General features: G+C 39.3%; 2 protein-coding genes across 2 annotated transcripts in view; one reads left to right on the forward strand and one right to left on the reverse strand.

The window, feature by feature from the left end:
- The window catches only part of LOC140045074 (2-oxoglutarate and iron-dependent oxygenase domain-containing protein 2-like), a 168,981-nt gene extending 155,784 nt beyond the window's left edge, over positions 1-13,197 (forward strand). Inside the window, exons 5-7 of the mRNA XM_072089805.1 lie at positions 11,567-11,691; positions 12,008-12,265; positions 12,838-13,197. Coding sequence (XP_071945906.1) covers positions 11,567-11,691; positions 12,008-12,265; positions 12,838-13,104 — 650 coding nt within the window. The 3' untranslated portion in view covers positions 13,105-13,197. The remainder of the gene's footprint in view (positions 1-11,566; positions 11,692-12,007; positions 12,266-12,837) is intronic.
- A 352-nt stretch (positions 13,198-13,549) lies between these two features.
- LOC140043746 (glutathione S-transferase theta-1-like) lies at positions 13,550-21,741 on the reverse strand. The gene is made up of 5 exons (XM_072088222.1): positions 20,561-21,741; positions 19,339-19,426; positions 18,920-19,070; positions 18,420-18,587; positions 13,550-14,420 (listed from the first exon to the last, which is right to left on the reverse strand). Exons 1-5 carry the CDS (start codon positions 20,670-20,672, stop codon positions 14,274-14,276), a joined length of 666 nt encoding a protein of 221 aa, XP_071944323.1. The 5' UTR covers positions 20,673-21,741; the 3' UTR covers positions 13,550-14,273.

Below are 21,741 nucleotides of genomic sequence, written 5' to 3' on the forward strand. Positions count from 1 at the left end.
AGTTTCAACAAAGTTTTTATCCAGTTCTGTAAGTAATGGTTCAACGTCACATTTTAAGGTGAACATGCCAGTGGTGCTGATGTTCCCGTCGGCGTGCAAACACGCGTACCTTTTCTTCTTGTTGGTCAATAACAATCGACAGAGTGTCTCTCTGTGTACAAATTTCTGCCAGCTATCACCGCCGCCGCCGCCGCCGCCGCCTATAACCTGCGCAAATCTTTCTTCCAAACGTTTTCTGCTGCTGCCACAATCATCAGCTAGTTTCACAAACAATGAATCCGTGTCTCCGTACAGAACGTGAGCTCCGTTATCTTCGGCGCATTTCTTTAGACGACAAAGTTGCTGTCTGCATTTCGAGGTCACGTAGTTGTACAGTTGAACACTGCCGGTAATTACTAGACACCCTATGCATTCGTTGGCGGCTCGTTTGTAGGCAGTCGCGTGCTGCGGATGAGCATCTCGCCCCAACACCAGTCTCTTCATGATAGACGGCAAAAGACCTTCGCGTACGTTCCGATCGACAAAAGAACCGTCCTCACACATTGTTGAATAGTCTACATTCTTGTCTACTATAAAGCGTGGATAGTAGGATTTGAAATCGTACACTTCTACGTGTTCGTGAATATCGGGTACAGTTTCCAGTACAAGACCACCTTTAACGTCTCGCGTCGATTTTCTACGACGAGTGTTTGGGAAAACAGTTTGTCGACGTATAGCCTCGCGGCAAAGCAGGGATGAGAGCACCTGCGTTCTCGATGCGTTCGGGAACACTCCGACGAGTCTAGACACGTTCATCAGTGTATCAATCAATTTTTTCGATTCTACCTGTTTGCAATATTCTGGCAAAAGAGACGCGTCGTCTTGCATGGCCCCGTCCGATACGCTGGCCATCAACTCGAAACAGGATCGTCTACCAACGTACTCGTACAGGGAGTTTGGATCACAACATAACGTGCGCGCATCGTTCGTGGTGTCTAGACAAATGGGCATGCTATCGATCGGCACGTTCAATGTCTTACATCGTGCTCGTATGCTCGCTCTCACCCATTCTCCGTGATAGACGAGCACGTCAACTGAATCGAAAGATTTTATGATTCCAAGCAGTATGCTTCGTTCATTGTCGTCTGTTGTTGCTGCTTGTACAACACTCGTACCGTCGTAAGACAGTGCCGCAATGATTCGTCCGTATACGTTCAATCTAATGATCAAGTAGAGAACGGACAGTTTTACAGGATGTATTTTTTCGCATTCAAAGTGCACTTGCTCATCATAGTGTACGTTCGAAACGAATCCATGCTCATTCAACGAGTATCGATGCCATGCACATCCGTGTACACCGACTGCACACTGAGCGTCCAGATCGTCGTCGACAGATGGAAGATTGCCGAAAGCGTTTATCATTCTCTTTCTGTTGTTTGATACAACTTTTCTGTATTTTCGATTCGATGCTACGTATTTGTCACCTCTGCTCATTACACAGTCACCGCACACGTCATCTTCAACGTATTCGACGAATTCAACATTGCTTGTCTGCAGCGACAAACGTCGTCCGATCGGGTCTGTACAACGAATTGTCAGTTTTTTCTGGCAGTATTTCACTCGTGTAAAGTAGGCATGCATGTTTTAGTGCACGGGACGTAGAAAGAGTTTCTTACAAAGACCGTGCTGGGTTGCGGCCACCTGATTGCTTTTAATTGTTCCGTTGGCAAGAGTCAACATGGACATTAAATCGTGTTTTGTTGAATACGAATGAAACACTTTACAGAGTGACTGAATAAACTTATACTGACGGTCCAGGGTCGAATACGTAATGGATACGTCACAGCCTCTCGGCAACGATTGAGGCTGCACGACAATTGTTTCGTCTACTTGACAAGCTTGTATGAAAAAGAGTTTAGGTTTTCCGTTCAACGTTTCACATTTTTCGAAACAGTCGACGATTTCAGTGACATTGACAGTACCGTGAGTGAGAATGCACACGGCAATGCAATCTAGTCTAGAGTGATCGTATTCACTTAGACGTGTGAGCAACGTCTTCGTTTCTATGGACGTCAGATTGTGATTAACAGACAGTTGGAAGCCGAGATAATTGAAGACATTTTCAAGCGCTGCACAATCATCATCATCATCATCATCATCATCATAATTGTTGATGATTACTGTGAAACCGCGCGGATTTGAAGTCATCTTGTACTCGTTCAATCCGCCATCATGGATAGAATCGATAAATGCATTGTACGCAAAACTACCTCGTGTTTCGATGTCGATCAACAATCGTTCACGAGCGTTCGTGTTAGATAAAATTGCATCCATCTTCTTGGTCGAATACACGCCTTTCTGTACCAATTTCTCCATTACTTCTCTAATGCTGTTTATGTTACGAATAAAATAGAGACGATTTTGACGCAATTTTTTCTTGTCTGATCTGTTCATTTTATTTAGTAATTTAACCACAAGTCGTCAGAGTGCAATCTGAACGTCAATCATTATTAGTATGCCTTTTTATGTGAATTATGGAATTATGTTTGCGCTCAGTTTGAAATCGCCACACGTTCCAACAAAGGCGCATTTGATAGCTTCCGATTTCAGCGGTACGTCGAGAACGATCACTAGCACTGCATCATTTCATCAAAGCCAACAGGATACGTATGAATTCGAACTTTGGTTTCGAACGTGCTCGCCTAAAGAGATTCGACGAATTGCCATCGCGTTAGAGCTTCGAGACGGTAGGCATAACTTTGGCGCACGTGTGTACAATTTCTGTGAAAACCAACGGTTGTACGATGACGGAGTTTCCATTGTTTTGACAGTGATAGAAGCGGAACGACGCCATCGCACTCGTCTTGTTGTCGACGAAGATCAACTACTCGCTTCACGTTCGGACATGGTGAAAACACAGACTTGTATGTTTCCGTTATGGAAAATGACTGCGCTGTGTTGTAACGAAAAAGAACGAGACGATTTCTTCCAGTACAACAAGTTTCTGGACAACAAGCTGGCAATCGATTCGACAGTTTCTCCGAGTAGTAATAGAGAGCACAGACTGTTGCGATTGATACGCTTGATTCCATCGTTGATGCTTGTGCGCCGGGACGTTCGTCTTTTGTTAAGCGTTGGAATACTGTTGGATGCAGCCGAATACAGTGGATTTTGCGAAACGTTCCAGAGATGGCGTCCGTGCGTGGACGTTTCAAACGATGAATACAATGTCGGTCTGTACGATCCGCAACAAAACCTAGTGTTCACGGGCGATAATCACCGACAGCGCGTGGGCGTAGAAGGAATCGTTCATTGGAAGACAAGAGAATGCGTACTATGGAACGGAAAAGCAGTGCCGCCTGAAATCAAGGAAGCGTGCACGAGAGAAGCTTCCACGATGTTTCCACTGTCCATACCTCCGTTTGTCAAGTTCCATGAATGCATCGTGGACGATGTGCATTACTTTGACGTATTTTCTTACAGTGACGTTTGTGTACGACGAGCCGCGTCCTCCTTGACAACGATGGGAACAATCAGAACGGTGAACCGTTGATATTCATCAGAGAGATTCTTGGCAATTATTTTGTGATTGATTTCGGTGGTTAGTTTGTTTTTGTTTAAGTTGAACAATTGCAACTGTCGAATCATTTGACACAGCGAACCGGTCACTCCATTTTCGACGACAATGGTGACAAATTTGTGGCAATTTAGATTGTATTCATTTGTCAGTTGCTTTTTGAGTTTATTATCGAGGAAATTGAACGTTTCTTCGACCAACAGGCGGAACCAGAAAGCAACGCCGTAGTAACTTGACAGTCCGTTGATTGTACGTTCGTTCCTCAATTCGGTTATGGGCACGTTCACAACGCTGGCGTACATTTCGACCAACTGCTCGATGGGCGATGGATCCTCTTGCAAATCTCGAACGTGTGCATCGGTTTCAAGTCGATTTTGAAGTTCGTCTCGTTCGTCGCTAACACTTTCCAGTTGACTTTTCAACTGTCGGTTGACGTTCGATAGCCTCGCGTTCTCATCGCTGGTCAATCTAAAACTGTTAATCAGCTTAGCGTACCTCTCACTCAACTCTGTAAATCGTGAATCTGTTAAAGTAGTATCATTATCATTATCATCATCATCATCATCATTGTCGTCGTCAGAAATAGGCAATCGCAGTAAGGGTATACGCAGTGTGGACATTTCTAAAGTGTGTGTGTGCGCCTGTGTGTTTGTGATGAATCGATGTACGCAAATGGATGTTTGCAGATTCTTTTCGGAAAAGTACAGAGTAGATGACTTTGTAGAGAACGATGTGAACGGAGTCGTGTCTATGGCCACCGATCGATACGTTAAGAGTGTTGACAGTCTATGCGCTTCTTTGAAGAACTTGAAATGTCAGCGAAATGCAACAGTTAAAGTTACATCACCAGCACCACCATCATCATCATCATCATCGTTGAATGTTGATCATCTTGCATCACCACCGCCACTGGCTGAGATGCAGATACCGTATTGGTTCGATGAACTGGAGCGTTCGATGAAAGGAAAACGAACGTGGTTCAGTGTCAACTATCGCATTATGTAATTCTGATGAGTAGCTTGCCAATAATTGAATCCGTCGTCTTTGAACGCAAACGATGCATCCACTGTCTGTGATGGTGGTGGTGGTGGTGGTGGAGGTGGGGCTAGCAGTTGTTTGCCCAACATTTCTGTAAGTTTCTCGAGACTGTTTATACGTTTTTCAAATTCATCGTCTGTGGTGGTGGCTGCTGCTGCTGCGGCGGCGGCGGCGGTGGGTTTAAGTTTTTTCTCTGGCGGTTCATTCGTTTCGTGTTTACGTTTTCTATTACCATGATCGTTCATTGTATTATTTTTGATTCGTTGTTCGACTGTTTTGAAGTAATCGTTGCAGACGTTAATCGTATTCTCGTTGTTTTTTGTCAACAATCGCTTGTGAATGTCTAGTATTTCGCTCAATGATGTAGCGTTTGTAACGTTCACTTGATCTTCCATTTTTGGAAAACGGCGCTTGAGCAAATCACCCAATTCGGTCTTGTTTGCCATGTTCAAGGTGGCATCATCGATGAGATCATTGGCGGCCTTAAACGAGGCGGCAACGTCAATACCAGGATCCGTGTCCCATCGATCCGTCACCGCTTTAAAGTCTTTCATTTGCTTATTGTATTCAGGTCCGAGTCTTCCCTCCATCGTTTCTCTCAAACGGAGTATAAAGTCACCGAATTGTTCACGCAAGAGATCCACCTCTTCCTTGATTTCTTGTTTGTCTTTTACGCTGCTCTCTTCCTTGTCTTTCAACAGCGAGAGTAGAGCATCGAGTTTTTCCGGTGGTAACGTGTTCGCCATATCTTTCACTACTTCCAATTCCGCCAGCAAATTTTCTTCCTTCTTCACAGACATTGCACCTTCTTTTTCCTCTTTTACTTTGCGACGACGTTTATATCCGAATCTTTTTTCTGCTGTACGTCTGGCGCTGCGCTCGTCACTACAGAACACGGCCACTGTACCTTTTCGTTGACCAGTCTCCACGAGAGAAACTTCAACGCATTTAGTGTGATCGGCGCGTCTGTAGCTGAGTGACAGACAGTTTAGATGCTGTGAGAATGGACTGCGTAAAAACGGTTTATTCGTGATCTCTATAAGAACGGCCACTGCACCTGTTCCTTCTTCGTGTGCGTCTGGATGTGTATTGTCTCGCCACCAATCTAGAACCGTACCGATGCCTCCCGATGAATGTATTCCAACACCGTTCTTACGTGCTTTCACGTGTTTCCATCGAACCGGCAATCCGATGAGTTTCCATCGATCTATCACGTCAGGCGTTACATCATATTCTTTGTCAACGACCACCGCTGTCACTTCTGTCACCACGTATCCGACAACGAAACGTTTCATACCACAATCGGTTCTTCTTTTTAGTATTTCTCTTCTTCTTATTCTTCTTCTTCTTCTTCTCCTTGCTCTTAATGTAGCGCATCGCTAAGGTGTATCTTTCTGTTTTCAAATGTGCCAAATCTGTTTTATCATCTTCCTCTATTATAACGTTTTGAACGGTTAACGTTTTCTCTTTCAGATCGACGACAGCTTCCATGTCGAAAGACATGCACAACAGTTGAACGGTGAACCAGTCTATGTGTTTGACGTCCATAAACACCGCCACGTCATCATCGATCACGACCGATGAACAAAACGGAGCTGTGCGTTTTGCCACCAATGCTATGCTCGGATGTGTTTTGTTACCAAACGATTGATGATCGTAGGGTATACCCAGCTTTGCTATTGCACAGTCGCATTGACTTTCACAAGAGAATCGTACCACACCTACAAGACGAGAACAGTCGATGCAACAATGCGTGCCATCTGGACACGATGCAAGTAGAATTCTCAAATCAAGACTCGATATATTACTTTGCATAACGTTCACTCTCATCGTTTTTGTTTTTGTTTTTGCAAATTTTCTGAATCTCGTAAATATGAATTCTCTAGTGTACAATAAAAGTACAACAATTTTAGTGTTGTCAAGACTCGACTTTGCATAACGTTTACCAAGATATTATTATCTCGAAGAAAGAAAATAAAATAAAAATAAAAATCACAAACAAACGTTTGACTTTCCTAATAATATATGGGTCGCCTTGTGTCGCAAAAGCTATATTGCTATAATTAGCTTTGAAAGTTGGAATAGTCAATCTAATCACGATCTAGAGTAGAAGTGAGTTATGTTAACAGGTTGTGTGCTCAAAATAATCCATTAATCAACATAATTATGCATTTTTAATTGTTGATTTTATATATGAAGATGATAATAAAATTGAAAGAAATTAAAGTGTAATCTTTATTCGTATTCATTGTTCAAGTGTGTAAAATTTAATGTAGATCCATTAATAAAAACTAATGGTATCCAAGGAGAATGTGTTGTGGATGGATATTGAATAGAACCACTGAACTTCAAAGGCTGTTTTCTAATTGTTGACAATCTATCGGAAGTAATCTATAAGATAAGATAATTTTTAAGATAATCATATCTTAATTGCCTTGAAAGAAATTATAAAGCCATTTATTTCATATTTCTTTTATTTCTAAAACTTAATTCGTGAATAAGATTAATGACACAAATATTTAAGATATGATTTTTGGAGTAAACGACGACGGTAGTTGAGCTTCATGATTATCCGATATCTTATTCTCTGTGGCGAGTTTAGCAATAAACAAATCAACATCTTCGGTGACATCTTCAGACGTGTCCGAGTACCAGTTTACTAGACCGAGCTCGTACGGTTTGTTGTTGGCGTTAGTTCTCGAGCAATTTATACTCATATCCTTTTGTTTGTACAATTTCTTCACAGAGTCCTTTAATCGATCTAAATCCTGTTGGCACGTTACGGCAACATGATGTCCAGTTTTTGCATTGAACACGTCGTCATCATAATCGTCAACGTCTCCCTCGAAATTTGCTTGAACAAGTTTCATTCTAATCACGTTCAACGCGTCCGCATTGTGAATGGTGACACGACACGTGGGACATTCAACTCGGTTGGCTCTCGTGTCTTTGGCACGATTTCGTATCATCTCTCGAATGCAGGACATGTGAAATATGTGCGCACCGTTCCAATCGACTGTGCTGCATGCTGTAAAGTCTCCTCCGCTTGCAATTGTAGCACAAGGCAAAGCTTCGAGAGAACGACATCCAAATTCGTACATGCATATGGCACAGGTTTCACGCTGTAATTCCACAACTTCTTTCGCGTACGACGAGGAGTTATCGTCAGATTCGTTGTATTCCATGGTAATTGATAGCCGACCGGACGGTGGTATATCTACAATTGCTTGTCTGTCGGATGGTGTTTCGTAGGCATCCGACTCGTTCACCTCGACAACTCTTCGGAAAGGATCGAAACGAGAGTACTTTCGTTTCGCATACAGTCTGTTGAGTTGACCGGATTGATTAGAGTTGAAGAATTTGAAGACATCGGCAAATATGGCCACAACAGCTTTTCGACGTTCATCTTCTTTGTCGAGTCGTGCAACGTTTTGCAATTGACCAAAGCAGTATTTGAAGGTGGCTCGTTGACCGGCGTCACTGAGTCGAAACTTTGTTCTTGTAAAATTCACTATATTGTTCATGGCGATGGCGGCGGTGGCTTGATCAAATTGTGAGTGTTTGTCCATGACACCGTCAACGATGTTTTTAATCTCTTTGAACGCGTCCAGTCTATGCACACGGATTTCGGTCGGTTTCAGGAGCACTAAACTATGAGACTCGTTATCGTCATCATCGTCGTCGTCGTTGCCACGACCTCTACGCAATTCGCAATAACGATGGTCTTCTTTTTCATCATCATCCTTGTCTTCTTCTTCTTCTTCTTCATCGCTGTTGTTGTGAACGGCATCGGTGGTGGCTTTCAGTCGTTCTGTAACGTTTCGAATTGCAATCTCACCTTCGGGGTCCAATTGACGACTTGATAATCTAACTGCGTTCAGCATTTGACGTCTGGCGCTGCTCTGTAATGCCTCGCCGTCGTATGCCAACGTTTTGTTGGTTAAGCTGCTCATGTCCACTCCGTCGTTATTCTCAACCGTATGATTGAAATCGGTCTCGTTCATTCGCATTAGTTTCACCATCGGATTCTCGTCCACTGTTTTGTTCATGTTCAATATAAAGTTTGTGTCCGTTCTGTTCTCGTCGATTCTTCTTCGACTGATGGTTGTAGACGTGGCCATGATTGAGTTGTACCGATCTTCATCAACGATAAATTGTTTGGCCTCTTGCATCGTTTCTAAACGCCATTGTTTCTGAGCACGGCACGCCTCGTCCAATACTTTCATTTTATTCCACATTTTCAATTCGTTTTCGATGATGTTCAATCGAAACAGATTTTCAATGTGTATCTCACAGAATTCTTTTGATCGTTTCACGAAATCCGGATGAATTTCACCGGCTGATAAATCTTCCAGAAAGGGATACTGTGCAAGTACTGCATGTTCGTTCACCAGCTCGTACCGTCTACTCGTGTCGGACGTGTCAATGTCGGTGGCTAATTTGATGTCGGCCGTCGTGTAAAGGTGTTCACGTTCCATGTGCTTGGTACGATTGTAGTCGTTTTTGAATCTATGATTGCACTTTCTGAGCCGACAACGCAGACGTAACATGACGAGCAGTTGTGAATCTTCGTCTACGCCGGCTGCAATCACCGTTCGACGCTCGGGCGGTTGATCTTCTGCGCAAATTTCTTTCTCGAAAATTTCGGCACCGATTCTTACCAGCCGTGCTGATCTCTGATACCAGTCGTATTCTCTCAGATATCTCATGATACCACCACCACCACCACCACCACCACCACCGATTCCTAAACGTTTTAGCACCGTTCGAGTCAATGTACTGAATTTCATGTTACCGTGCCCTTGATCTTCGAGCACCGAGTCTATTGTGGACATGAGGTTGTCGGAAATGAGAACAATGGCCTTTGGTTCGCTCTTGAAAATATGACATTTCATTGTGCAGCACAACCGCGCCAACATCAACACCGTCATCTGATTCATTCGAGCACTGGCCAGAGGAAACGCTTTGCCGTTCTTGACCATGTACTCGTTGAGCATACGCCAGTATTGTTTGGCCATTCGAGTGGACGCGATGGCCACCGATTCAACACGGCCGAAAGCGGCTGCTGAACTGAATTTGTCTAAAGAACTTGGATCGTGTCCGACGTCCGATAGTTTTCCTCTCAGATTGGCCGCTTTCATCTTTGCTGTCGATCGTAGCGTGTACACGGTGTATCGCTGCTGATGTTCAGATACCAGTTTGAATAACGTGTCTGCGATTCCAGCACCAATTGGGCGATTTTTCGCCACACTCACCATTTGACTAATTGTGATACAGTCTTTTTCCAGCACGTGATCGAGTGAACGTATAAATTCGCGCATCGGCATCATTGTCTCCTCTTTAACTTTATCTTCTAGAATTGGCAATTCGGCTCTCTGATCGTTGCCAACTCGGTACACTTTCAAATGTTTGTCGCTGATGGATGGATAACACGGTCCGTATCCACCGATAGACGGTCGCGCGACATCACCGTATCGTAATCGTGACGATTTCACGGCCAACGGATAGCCCGTCGCCTGTGTGAGATATCTTTTGTGTCCACCTGACATTTTTTTTTTGTAATGTTTTTGTTTGTTTTTTTTTTTAAAAGACAAATACACTTAAATACTATCGTCGAGTCATGTTTCTGTGCGTTCTTCCTCCTCCTCCTCCTCCTCCTCCTCCTCTTCCGGTAGAACGTCTCTCGTCCGACACGTTAAGAAGACTCGAGTATTCGTAATCGTTTTCATCATCCATCGCTGTAGAATTTTTTGAATGCACGGTACTGGTGGAGCGCCAATGATGATAAACGCCGTATATCATATGGCATACAGACGCTACGACGGTGAGTATGAGTAGAACGCGGTCGGTGGTTGGCGTGAATGAAGAGCTGCAGAAAGGTTCGTTCATGTATTGCGTTGTCAAGTAACAGTACGGTATACTGTACGCCAAAAGGCCAAGCAATACGGCAGCGATAACTGGTACGGTGTGCAGCACCATGCGTTCCCATACGGCCGGTTGTTTGTATCTGATCAAATGTTTCTCCAACGTGAAACGAGTCATGAGATAAAGAAAGTTTACGATGATCGTAAACACATCTGCTCCAACGGCGTACAAAAGTGGACGACTGACAAACACAAAATCAATCTGACCTGGATGTCGTTCAACTCGTTCACTTTCGTTCACAAGAAATATGGCAGAAATCAACACGCCCAACATGTAAAACAGTTTCTGAAGATGCAACACAAAATGATCGTGCCATGCTCGTATACCTTTCAGAGAGTATACCTCATGCATGGCATCGGTCAAAACGCTTGGAATCTCGGCCAATGTATTTCCAAACGAACGAAGGCTAATTTCGTCTCCGTACCCCATCGTTTGATCTATTTCTTCTCTATAATTAACATGGAATAAAAAAACAAAAACAAAACACTAATGGTTTCCAACAAACGCACGCACGCACACACAAATTCTATTTATTTTTTTTTATTTTTTTTTATTATAAATGTACAACGCATGAAAAATAAAAGCATAAAGCATGTTAAGTAATCGGCGTGTAAGGATAAGCAGAGGCGCTGGTCGCTCGTATACTGTTGACGGTAAGAAACTGATTTCGGTAACAAAACAGATTTGCAACAGACTGTACGTTGACAAACGATGGAAAATAAAGCGAGCGCGTCACATTGGGTCAGCTTCGCTTTCCAGTGAGAATGCCATGGAAGTCGGTCGTCAGATGGACGCTCAAGTTTGTTGCATGGCCAACGAGGAAGTGAATAAAGAGTTGCAAAAGTTAGACTTGGAGTTTATGAAGGCGCAGTGTGCTGTCACCAACGCCACCGTAGATAACGATGGTGATGCGTCTGTGGCAATCATAGATCTTGTGATGCAGAATCGTACGAGTGGAGATGCGGTGGTAAAATGGCATTCAAAAACTTGCATATTTACTGTAATTACGTTTTATGTTTCACATTTAACTGTTTTTTTTTTATGTAGGAGAGCGTATTTACTCTTTTCCAATATTTACTGAAGAGTTTTGTAATTCATTTAAAGAAGAAATAGAACATTTTGAAAACACAGATTTACCAAAAGGAAGACCAAATACAATGAACAATTATGGTGTAAGTGTGGCTACCGTAAATGCCCTGCTTTGCATAAACTAATCAAAAACCCCACCTCATATATTAACTCCCCTACCCCATAGAACATCATTTGGTATAAATGCCCCTCATGAACATGACATGACTTCCATGATCTACAATTGACCAAGCATTGTGATTTTTACTGTATTTTATCACTTCTTGATATTGATTTTGTTTTTAAAAAATGTATTTGATTTCTTTGTTATGTAGAAGGATTGAAAATAAATAAAAATAAAATAAAAGCCACTACTATTAGTAAACCTGCTTAAAATTCTCAAAATGTATTTTGTTGTAGGTATTAATGAATGAATTGGGATTTGATGACTACTTCATCACACCTTTACGTCAGAATTACATAACTCCACTTGCTAGGCTCTTGTATCCAGACTGTGGTGGAGACTTGTTAGACTCTCACAAAGCTTTTGTTGTAAAGTACAAGATTGGAGAAGATTTGGATCTTAACTATCATTATGATAATGCAGAGGTCACTCTTAATATATCACTTACAAGTGATTTCACTGAGGGCTCATTGTATTTTGGAGGCATGCGTCATGTAAGTAAAAACAATGCCTGAATATATCCGGTTATAAAAAACAAAGCAACGATTTGTATAATTTTGGCACTGAACACCATAATTAAATGGTTTACATTCTATTTTAGGTAATACTTTATGACCAATATGATTTTGTTATTATTTCATTTCATTTATCTTTTTATTTCGGAATATCATGGTGACATAATATTTTATCCATAGCAAAAGAGAGAAAAAAAAAATCTTAATCTAACAGCTCATAGAACATGATGACCCGAATACAATTTTTTAAAGTAAAAATGTATCTATATTGGTGACAATCATATTGTACATATTCTATTTAACCACCCTCAGATGCTTGTTTTCAGTACCTGAACTTTTCTGTTCATACACATGATAAAGAATCAAGACAAGGTGTTCTTAATGTCATTTCCTGGTGGCAGTCTGAAGCCAATCTAACATTAGTCATATAAAGTATTGCACACTAGGCTTCCAATTTGGCTTTTGTATACCTCTGTTGAATCTACAAGTGACATGGTTGTCTTTTATATAGCAACATAGCAGGTTTGTTAATTTTGTGTTGTTTTTAACAGCAACGAGGAATAGAAGAACCACAGCGTACTGAATATTGCCACAAACCAACGTATGGTTTAATTCATCGAGGACAACACATGCACGGTGCTCTTCCAATAGCAGATGGTGAACGGTACAATCTAATTATTTGGATGCGATCTTCCAAAATAAGGAATAAATTGTGTCCAATGTGTGATAATAAACCTCAACTTATTAAGACTGTTGGATTCGGAGATGGATTCACTCAACCAGAAAATACAACTGTCGATGTTTGTTGTACTTTATAATGCATAGGTCAACAATTTTACAACTCAAATAATATATTTTAAAGATTCTTCTAATGGACATGTGTCTTTATGACCTCCCTGCGACCTAACTATGTGATATGTGACATGTAAAGATGTCAAGAATGTTTGAGCCCATAAGGCATAAAGATGTAGCAGAGACATGGGTTTGAAACGTTTTTTGTTTGAAAAAGTGTGTCGACTGTGAGGTTTAGGAGGAGATAGAATATGGGAAAACATAGTCTCCATTAAAGAGAACTATTATAGTACTGTATATACATTATTATATTATTATAAATATATATTATATAATACAAAGAATAATAAACTTTTATAAAGCGCTATTTACTGATGTTTTACAGCACTAAAAGACCAACAAGAATTATTGAAAAGGTGAGATTTTAGAAGTTACTTGATTTACTTAAGAGATTTACATTGACGGGTATGGAGTGGAAGCTGGTTCCAAACTAGTGACACTTGTGCAAAAAACTCCTTGAAAATAAGCTTAATTATTGTTTAATAATTGTAAAAAGTAATTAATATATTGTTGATGGAAAATGTTTTAATAAACAAACGAAAATAAAGAACTGATTGTAAAATAGTTGGAAAAATGTTTTAATAAAACGAAAGAAGAACTAATTGTAACATATTGTTGGAAATGTTTAATAAACAACAATAAAAGAAACTGCTTTAGTTGTTGGAAAATGATAGAAAGAACATAAACGGCCATCTCTTGCAGAAGCCGATTTAGTTCATTGTTGAAAATGATAGAAAGAACATAAACGGCCATCTCTTGCATAGGCCTATATAGTTCATTGTTGAAAATGATAGAAAGAACATAAACGGCCATCTCTTGCAGAGGCCTATTTAGTTCATTGTTGAAAATGATAGAAAGAACATAAACGGCCATCTCTTACAGAGGCCTATTTAGTTCATTGTTGAAAATGATAGAAAGAACATAAACGGCCATCTCTTGCATAGGCCTATTTAGTTCATTGTTGAAAATGATAGAAAGAACATAAACGGCCATCTCTTGCATAGGCCTATTTAGTTCATTGTTGAAAATGATAGAAAGAACATAAACGGCCATCTCTTACAGAGGCCTATTTAGTTCATTGTTGAAAATGATAGAAAGAACATAAACGGCCATCTCTTACAGAGGCCTATTTAGTTCATTGTTGGCAAACTGCTTTCAGTGGTTTATTCAATTCATCGTAATCTGGATTCAATTTGTCTTCTACACGTTTCATCCAGTCAGCAATTTCCGGCTGGTTCTTCAGTAAACCTTTACCAGATGGACAGGCCAACGGTTGAACAACCTGGAAGAATTTAAAAAATACTACTATTATAATGAAATATTTTAATTGGAACGAATGAAATTTGTTCTTACTAATGCATGCACTAATCATGTAACATAAACTCAAAATATTAAGAATTTCGTTTTTTTTTTATCGATATATGTTTCGGGTTGATGAATAAACAACGATATGCATCTTATAAAATCAAACAATGCTCCTCAGAAGGTTGTCCGTTAATCGTTGATGAATAAAGAGCAATAGGATTATTTGGACAATGGGAATGTATCGCATAAATCAAACATTGCTCCTTTAAAAGTTTGTCTGTTGAACGTTGATGAATTATAGTCAGGCAGCATTTGTATTTTACTTCATATATTTAGCCAAGTTTGATTTTTCACTTTTAAGTGATCAAGGACATCACAACGAACAACTTCCAACTTGTTGTCCAAATTCTAAACGCGTTTTTCATTCGCTGGGGGCGCTTTTTCAAAATGGCCGCTTATGCTATCAAGTACTTATATCTTGGCAACCACTAATCGTAGAGACTTGGTTTTAATCTTAAAATGTTTGTAAGGTACATATTTCTATTTACTCTAATGGAATATTTTGACCAGAAATGACTGGAAATGCCATTTCTGACCATTTGACCTTTGACCTTCTATCATCATATATCGGTAACTAATGGTCACACAGACTTGAAATTTGTTTCAAATTGTTCGCAGTATGCCTTTTTATATTTACTGTAATTAAATGTTTTGTTTTAAAGCAAACATAAATGCCATATCTGACCTCTTGCCCTAATGCATGTAATATATCCACAACTGAGAGACTATAGATTTGTCTAGTATTGTTTATAACTTGTACCGGTACTTGTGGTTGTGTTGATGATATCCCTTGTTCCAAAATCAATATTTCAAATCACCAATGGAACTGTTATAATAAATAAATACATACCATAAATATTGAATATAGTCAGATTACCCTCTCCAGTCAATAAAGTTCATCGATATCGTCTACTAGCTCTACATTCGAGTCCTTTGTATTCTCACATCCATCACCACACTCACATGCATCAGTACAGAGCAAGTTGTTTTTCTTACAACTACAGCGATTTGTTGAACATGAACCATTGCAGGTACATCGACGAATTTCTAGAAGAGCTTTGGTGCTGGTGGATTGTTGCAAAATACCGGCTTCAACTGACCATCTTCTAGTTGCCAGGAGTAGTCAGTTGCTGGTGGAATAGATGGAGTTGGCTTGCATGATGAATTCCATACAATAGACATGTAGTATGCTCTTTCCACGTGTGGTCTGAGAGTTCCCATGGTTGGAGGTAATTGTTGTCCTTCCTTGCCTTTCTGTGAAAATAACATCCATCTCAAGTGTGTGACATAATGTATAATATGCAAACGTATCTTTCCATTTGCCTGAAAATCCAATTTGGTATTTCAGAGGTCAGTCCATATACAGCAAATGCATCTAGTATTTCATCGTCACATTTCATAAGTGCTTTGAAATGGGCGGACACTCCTTTTCCAGCAAATGTACCTGTGTTATCTGCACCTTTAAATGCGTACCATCCAATCAGTGCTGCTGATATTTGTCGGTAATAGCATTCCCATATAGGTATTTTTTCCCTTCTTTTCCTACAAAATGTGGTCATTGGAGGAAGTAGAGGATAGCTTCCTGTTAAAAGGATAAAGAAAATATGTCAACATTGGCATTTGGGTCTTTGTTCATACAATCAAAGGCATACAATAAGACCAGTTGGTCCCCTTCATCCAATGTGTGTTGTCCGTGTGTCATCTCTGACATCATGATAACTTCTGAGAGATTGCAGTTTGCCATCATGGACGTGTGATGTGTTACTAGGACCTTCTTCGTGTTGTTCTTGAAGTGATTAGGTATCTTCTCTGACAGATATTTTGTAAGTTCAGCTTTTGTCTCTATGTGCGATAAAAATGTCTTAATGTTCTTAATCTCAGTGTTGTCATTGACATGGTAGTGAATGGTAGTTGTTTTCTGTGTTCTCTTATCTCGTGTAGATTCTTATAAAGATCCTGATAGATATTGATCAAATAAAAGCAGAACTTCATCATATGGTTTGCTCATCATACCAACAATCAGGTTAACAAATTCAGATGCAAAGTCAGAAGCATTGTACTTATCAGACACCTTCTTTACCATATTGACGACACACATTCCATCAATAATTAGGATTGATGCTGCTTTTTATCATCTTTCTGTACAGGCCTGCTAACATTATCTGGTAGAGGGAGTTCTGTTATTGACTGCAATAACTTGGATTTTCCTGAAAGCATTATCATTCTTTCATCGGGATGGAAATTTGATGGTGAAGTGCTATTGAACTCATAGTTGCCTATAACATCCTTTAGAACGAACTCTGGCCTGCTCTTCGCCACAACTAACAATCTAGACAGCAGCTTTCTCTCTTGCTTAATTGAAACTAGTTGACCTTTAATTTTGGTTTTCACCACTGCTCCTACATCCTTGAAATAAGAGAAGTTTTTGTTCTTTTGAGGGTCCCAAAATTTTACGGTTTTTCAACCATTCGTGATGTCACAAATTTATCCAATGCTTTTCCTAATTGGTCTCGCTTTTCAATCGTTTGACTGACATCATCGGAGGTTACCATGCCAGGCACTGAGTTGGCTTGTCACTGAGTTCCACGGGGATCTCACCAGGCTAGCATTGTTTGCTAGGTGTTAGCGACAAGGCCTAGGCTGGAACTATAGTTTATAACTATTTAACTAAGGCCTCTCTGTACAACATTTATATCAGCATAGGTACATTATTATACAAGTAAATGTATATGTACTAATAATAAGTATGATTTCCCAGCAAACACTGTTTAAATCGGTTTAAAAAACACTTACCATTTAAACTCATGAAATCTAATCGGCTTGAACTTTCAGCCAATCACAGGCTAGGATTATGTATGGAGATAATGAGTGGCTTTTATTTATTTTAAAACTTTAATTTCCAAGCTTAAGTGAATGTTTTAAAGCATCAATAATTGAAAAATCAATAATGTGTTACAAATATGGATGTTCTGAGCAATCTGTCGAAAATCTATAACCAACATGTTGTGGATATCACACAGGTTATGGTCAAAGGTCAGATATGGTTTTTCCGGCCATCTTGAAACAAACCTTTGCATTAAAGCAAATAGAAACATGTATTTTCTGAACAATTTGGGATAAATATCAACTCTTTCTGACCAATAGTTATTGAGATATGATAAGATCAGGTCAAAGGTCAAATGGTCAGAAATAGTATTTCCGGTCGTTTTAGGGCAAAATGTTCCATTATAGTGAATAGAATTATGTACCTTACGAACATTTTAAGACTAAAACCAGGTCTCTACGATTAGTGGTTGCCGAGATATAAGTACTTGATAGCATAGGCGGCCATTTTGAAAAAGCGCCCCCAGCGAATGAAACACGCCTTTAGAATTTGGACAACAAGTTGGAAGTTGTTTCTTGTGATGTCCTTGATCACTTAAAAGTGAAAAATCAAACTTGGCTAAATATATGAAGTAAAGTTAATATAGTGACAAATGCTGCCTGACTATTAAGAGCGATAGCATGATTTGGACAACGGGAATGTCTTTATCGTATAAAATTAACTATAGCTCCGTTGGAAGGTTGTCCGTTGATGGTTGATGAATATAAAGAGCGATAGGATGATTTGGACAATGGGAATGTATCGTATAAAATCAACTATAGCTCAGTCGGAAGGTTGTCCGTTGATGGTTAATGAATAGCCTAATGAACGATACTTGATTCAGACAGTGGAATGTATAGTACATTATGTACAACCAGGGAGTTGTAAAATAAGTTATTTTACAACTCCCTGGTGGTACAACTATGGAGGAAAATGATCAAAATTTCGAATCACTTATTTTTGTATTGAGGTAACATGCACATTATCTGATTCTGCGCATGCCCAACCAAAATATTAACCACAACCTAAACTTCTTTTAAATCTAGTGATTACCTCACAAATAGCAAACAAGTCAGCAACAGATATCTCGTCTCCACACAAGAACCTCTTTCCTTTGAGAAATAACCTATTTATCTTGCCGATGGACTCTTCAGCTTCTTTGACAAACTTGTCGACTGCCTCCTGATCTTTTGGTTTCCCGGTACGTTTTGGAACAAATATCTGTATACAAATATAACAGTGGTCTTATTTTGACTAGTTGTGTAGGTTTTAAGTTGCTCCCGTATATCTCATTATTCTAGCCGTCCTTTTTGTAACTGGCGTTTTTATAGTTGCATGAGTTATGTATGTTTTAAACTTTACTTTTAAATAATTATGATATCGGATATCTAACTTTTCTAGAGACTTCTTCTTCTAAAAACTCAGATGTCTTCTTTAGATCTACAAAAGTCGGATATCTTTTTTGATAGATGACCGTAATGTTAGTTTTGCGTCTTCATACCACACATTCTTAGCAGCATAACATTGAAATGAAACATTACATTGTTATTTACCTCATTCACCATCACGTTAATTCCGGCTTTCCTAATACCTGTATGCTGCCAGGCTAAGTAGGCATCAATCTGAGCCCGAGTCTCAATATTTTTAGGATACCAATGATCTGCTACGTTGTATTTTGCCGCCAGATATCTCACTATTGCAGTACTACAAAGAAACAAACCAGAATTCAAAAGGGCCTTATTATTTATAGACTGTCGTTACCAAGTTTAAAATGTTTAGGCCTATATAGATGTGGGAAAGTGTTCGTTAGTGACCAATATGTTGTCAACTTGTAATTTCTGTGTTGTATCACCTGCAATTAGGGGATATTGGAAAAAATGATTCATGAAATTGAAAAAAAAAATACTTCTTCGCACTTGCTTTATTCTTTACAATGTAGCCTACATGGTTGGACAAGGGGAGTAAGGCATACCTTTCTCCAAGTGTGAAATCACCATCTTTAATTGCTGGTACTGACTGAGCTGGCTGGATTGCAGTGTATTCCGGCATTCTATGCTCACCTGTCAAACAACATTATACGTTATTATTTTCTACAGTATACAAAATGTCTAATACAATTTTTGAAAATAATTAAACTTTAAGACAGTGGACTACATTCAGTCAATAAAGGCTCATTATACTAGGACGATTACAAAGGTAAATATACATTTTCCTATTTTTCTATTTTCGTCCAATTAAATGACGTCATGATCGTTCGTAGTATACCCGGACCTTATATTACCGTCGTTCGTTATTGTTCGTAGTATAACCGGACCTTTTATTATCGTCGTTCGTTATCTTTCGTAGTATAACCGGACCTTATATTATCGTCGTTCGTTATCTTTCGTAGTATAACCGGACCTTAAATCACGACGAATTATATTCTGGACAACCTACTGTACTGTAGTAAATGTATGAATAATTATACAATGAAATGAATGTTTAAAATTACAATATTCTGTTTGCTGATTCTTTCCACAATTTTGATTATCCTTGAGATAACAAATATTTAGTGGCTCTGAAATGTTGACTATTATTAAAAACCACAGCAAAGGGACCTGTAACATCGGTAATTAGACCTATAATATTTGTAGACCTGATTATCAAACCAGGCATACTATAGTGTTTTCATTGTATACCTTGTTCCTATGAATAAATGAAAATCACTGACTCAAGCATGATTAAGCAAATTTGTCTGGGTATTTTTAGAAACTCTATATATAAATATTTCATGTGCACATGTTTATTCACATAATGGAGGTGAGGAGATCTTGGTCTTGGTCTTGGACGCATAGTGAAGGGGTTGTTATTTTTTCCCCTCTCCGTCATCACTCTGATTCAGGATTTTTAAGGTGGTCAACTCATTTTTTATTCCCTTTTTTTTTTAGCTGAGAAATGCTACGATAACTTGGAATGTGATCTATTAGAGTGCTGTTTCTAAAAAATATGTTTCACTTGCCAAGGCAGCATACATGGGATGGGGGAGGGGGTAGATGTGCTAGGGGATAGTTGTCCTATGGGTAATTGTCCGGTTTGTAGTTGTCCTATGGGGGTAACTGTCCGGGTAGTTGTTCGGGTGGTAATTGTCTAGGAAGTTGTCCGGATACCTTTAAAACAACAGCAATTTTAATAGTGACTAAAATAAAAAAGCATACCTTTTGCCAAGTCGATGACTTTCTCATGGTAGGGTATCTTGTTATATTTGCAAAACAATACTACGGCACGACTAGGTTGAGATAATGGATTATAGTACACTGTTAAAGCCATCTTTAGCTTTAGTAGAACAATTTAATTGTACAGTATTATCAGGGAGTTGCAACTCTCTGGTATTATCAAGTGACTGGAGCGGCTGGCGGCTGCAATGCTAATGTCAACAAACTTCGTGCAAAGAGTCAATTGAATATCATTCATGAGCGTGATCTGATTATTCAACCATATCAACTTCTTTTGTACATTTGACCTTGTCATCTCCTTCCGTTTTTCACAAATAAGAGAGCCTAAATAATGCTATAGAAGTTTGTTTGAATTAACAGTTACGGTTGTGTAATTGTAAAAAAAAATTGTCGTCATAATTATTTATATTTGTTTTATACATTATTACCGTATCGTTATAGTGGAGGTCATGCATTGTTAAATGTGGGCTCTTATTAGGCTCTGTTTTCGCTGCAAAAAAAAAAAACAACAAAAAACAAAAAAACAAAAACTAATGGTTAAAAACGTGTGATTGTAAATAATTACCATCACATTTCTTTCCTTGCAACGTTGAGAGATTTTAAAAGACTTGCACTCCCATCGGACTATAAACATGCCCCATAATAACAATCACCCATTAAGGTAACAGTTTTAACCACTAACGTAACCAACTTCATTAACCACGTAACAAACTTAACCATTAACTTAACAAAGGGTAACTACTAACGTAACAACTGTAGAAAATTCGTGTAAGTTAAACATCTTATTTTTAACTTCAGTTTCCGTCCGTGTGTGTTTGTCTATTCTCTATCAAAAAGTGTCCAGCCATTGAAGTTTAAAGTCACTGGACAGACAGACATTATACAAATGGAAATGGAACGGCTTCATCACAATAAGGTTTCCATACGAAAATAATGGGTTTCTTACGGATATAACATTTATTGCCCGCCGGACTAAGACAGATAATTCATAATAGGCTGAAGTTTTATGATTGAAATTTAATTTTCAGCTGTAAATCAACACACCATACGTCTAAAGATCAACACATTGAAGGATCGATACACCAACGTTGTCAGTATGATATAAACAAGGCCATATACATGGCTGCAGTCGCGTGCTCAAGTTAGTGTTTACCGACCAACCG

Source organism: Antedon mediterranea, chromosome 3 (assembly GCF_964355755.1).
Source record: "Antedon mediterranea chromosome 3, ecAntMedi1.1, whole genome shotgun sequence".
NCBI classification, from domain to species: Eukaryota; Metazoa; Echinodermata; class Crinoidea; order Comatulida; family Antedonidae; genus Antedon; species Antedon mediterranea.

What these genes read in the sequence shown, in the direction of transcription:
- LOC140043746 (XM_072088222.1), bottom strand. Translation starts at nt 20,672, where the DNA reads ATGGCTTTAACAGTGTACTATAATCCATTATCTCAACCTAGTCGTGCC. An exon ending in GATTTCACACTTGGAGAAAG is followed by an intron (nt 19,071 to 19,338) that starts GTATGCCTTACT and finishes GTTTCTTTGTAG; the next exon opens with TACTGCAATAGTGAGATATC. An exon ending in ACTTGTTTGCTATTTGTGAG is followed by an intron (nt 14,421 to 18,419) that starts GTAATCACTAGA and finishes AAATTCTTCCAG; the next exon opens with GTTGTTCAACCGTTGGCCTG.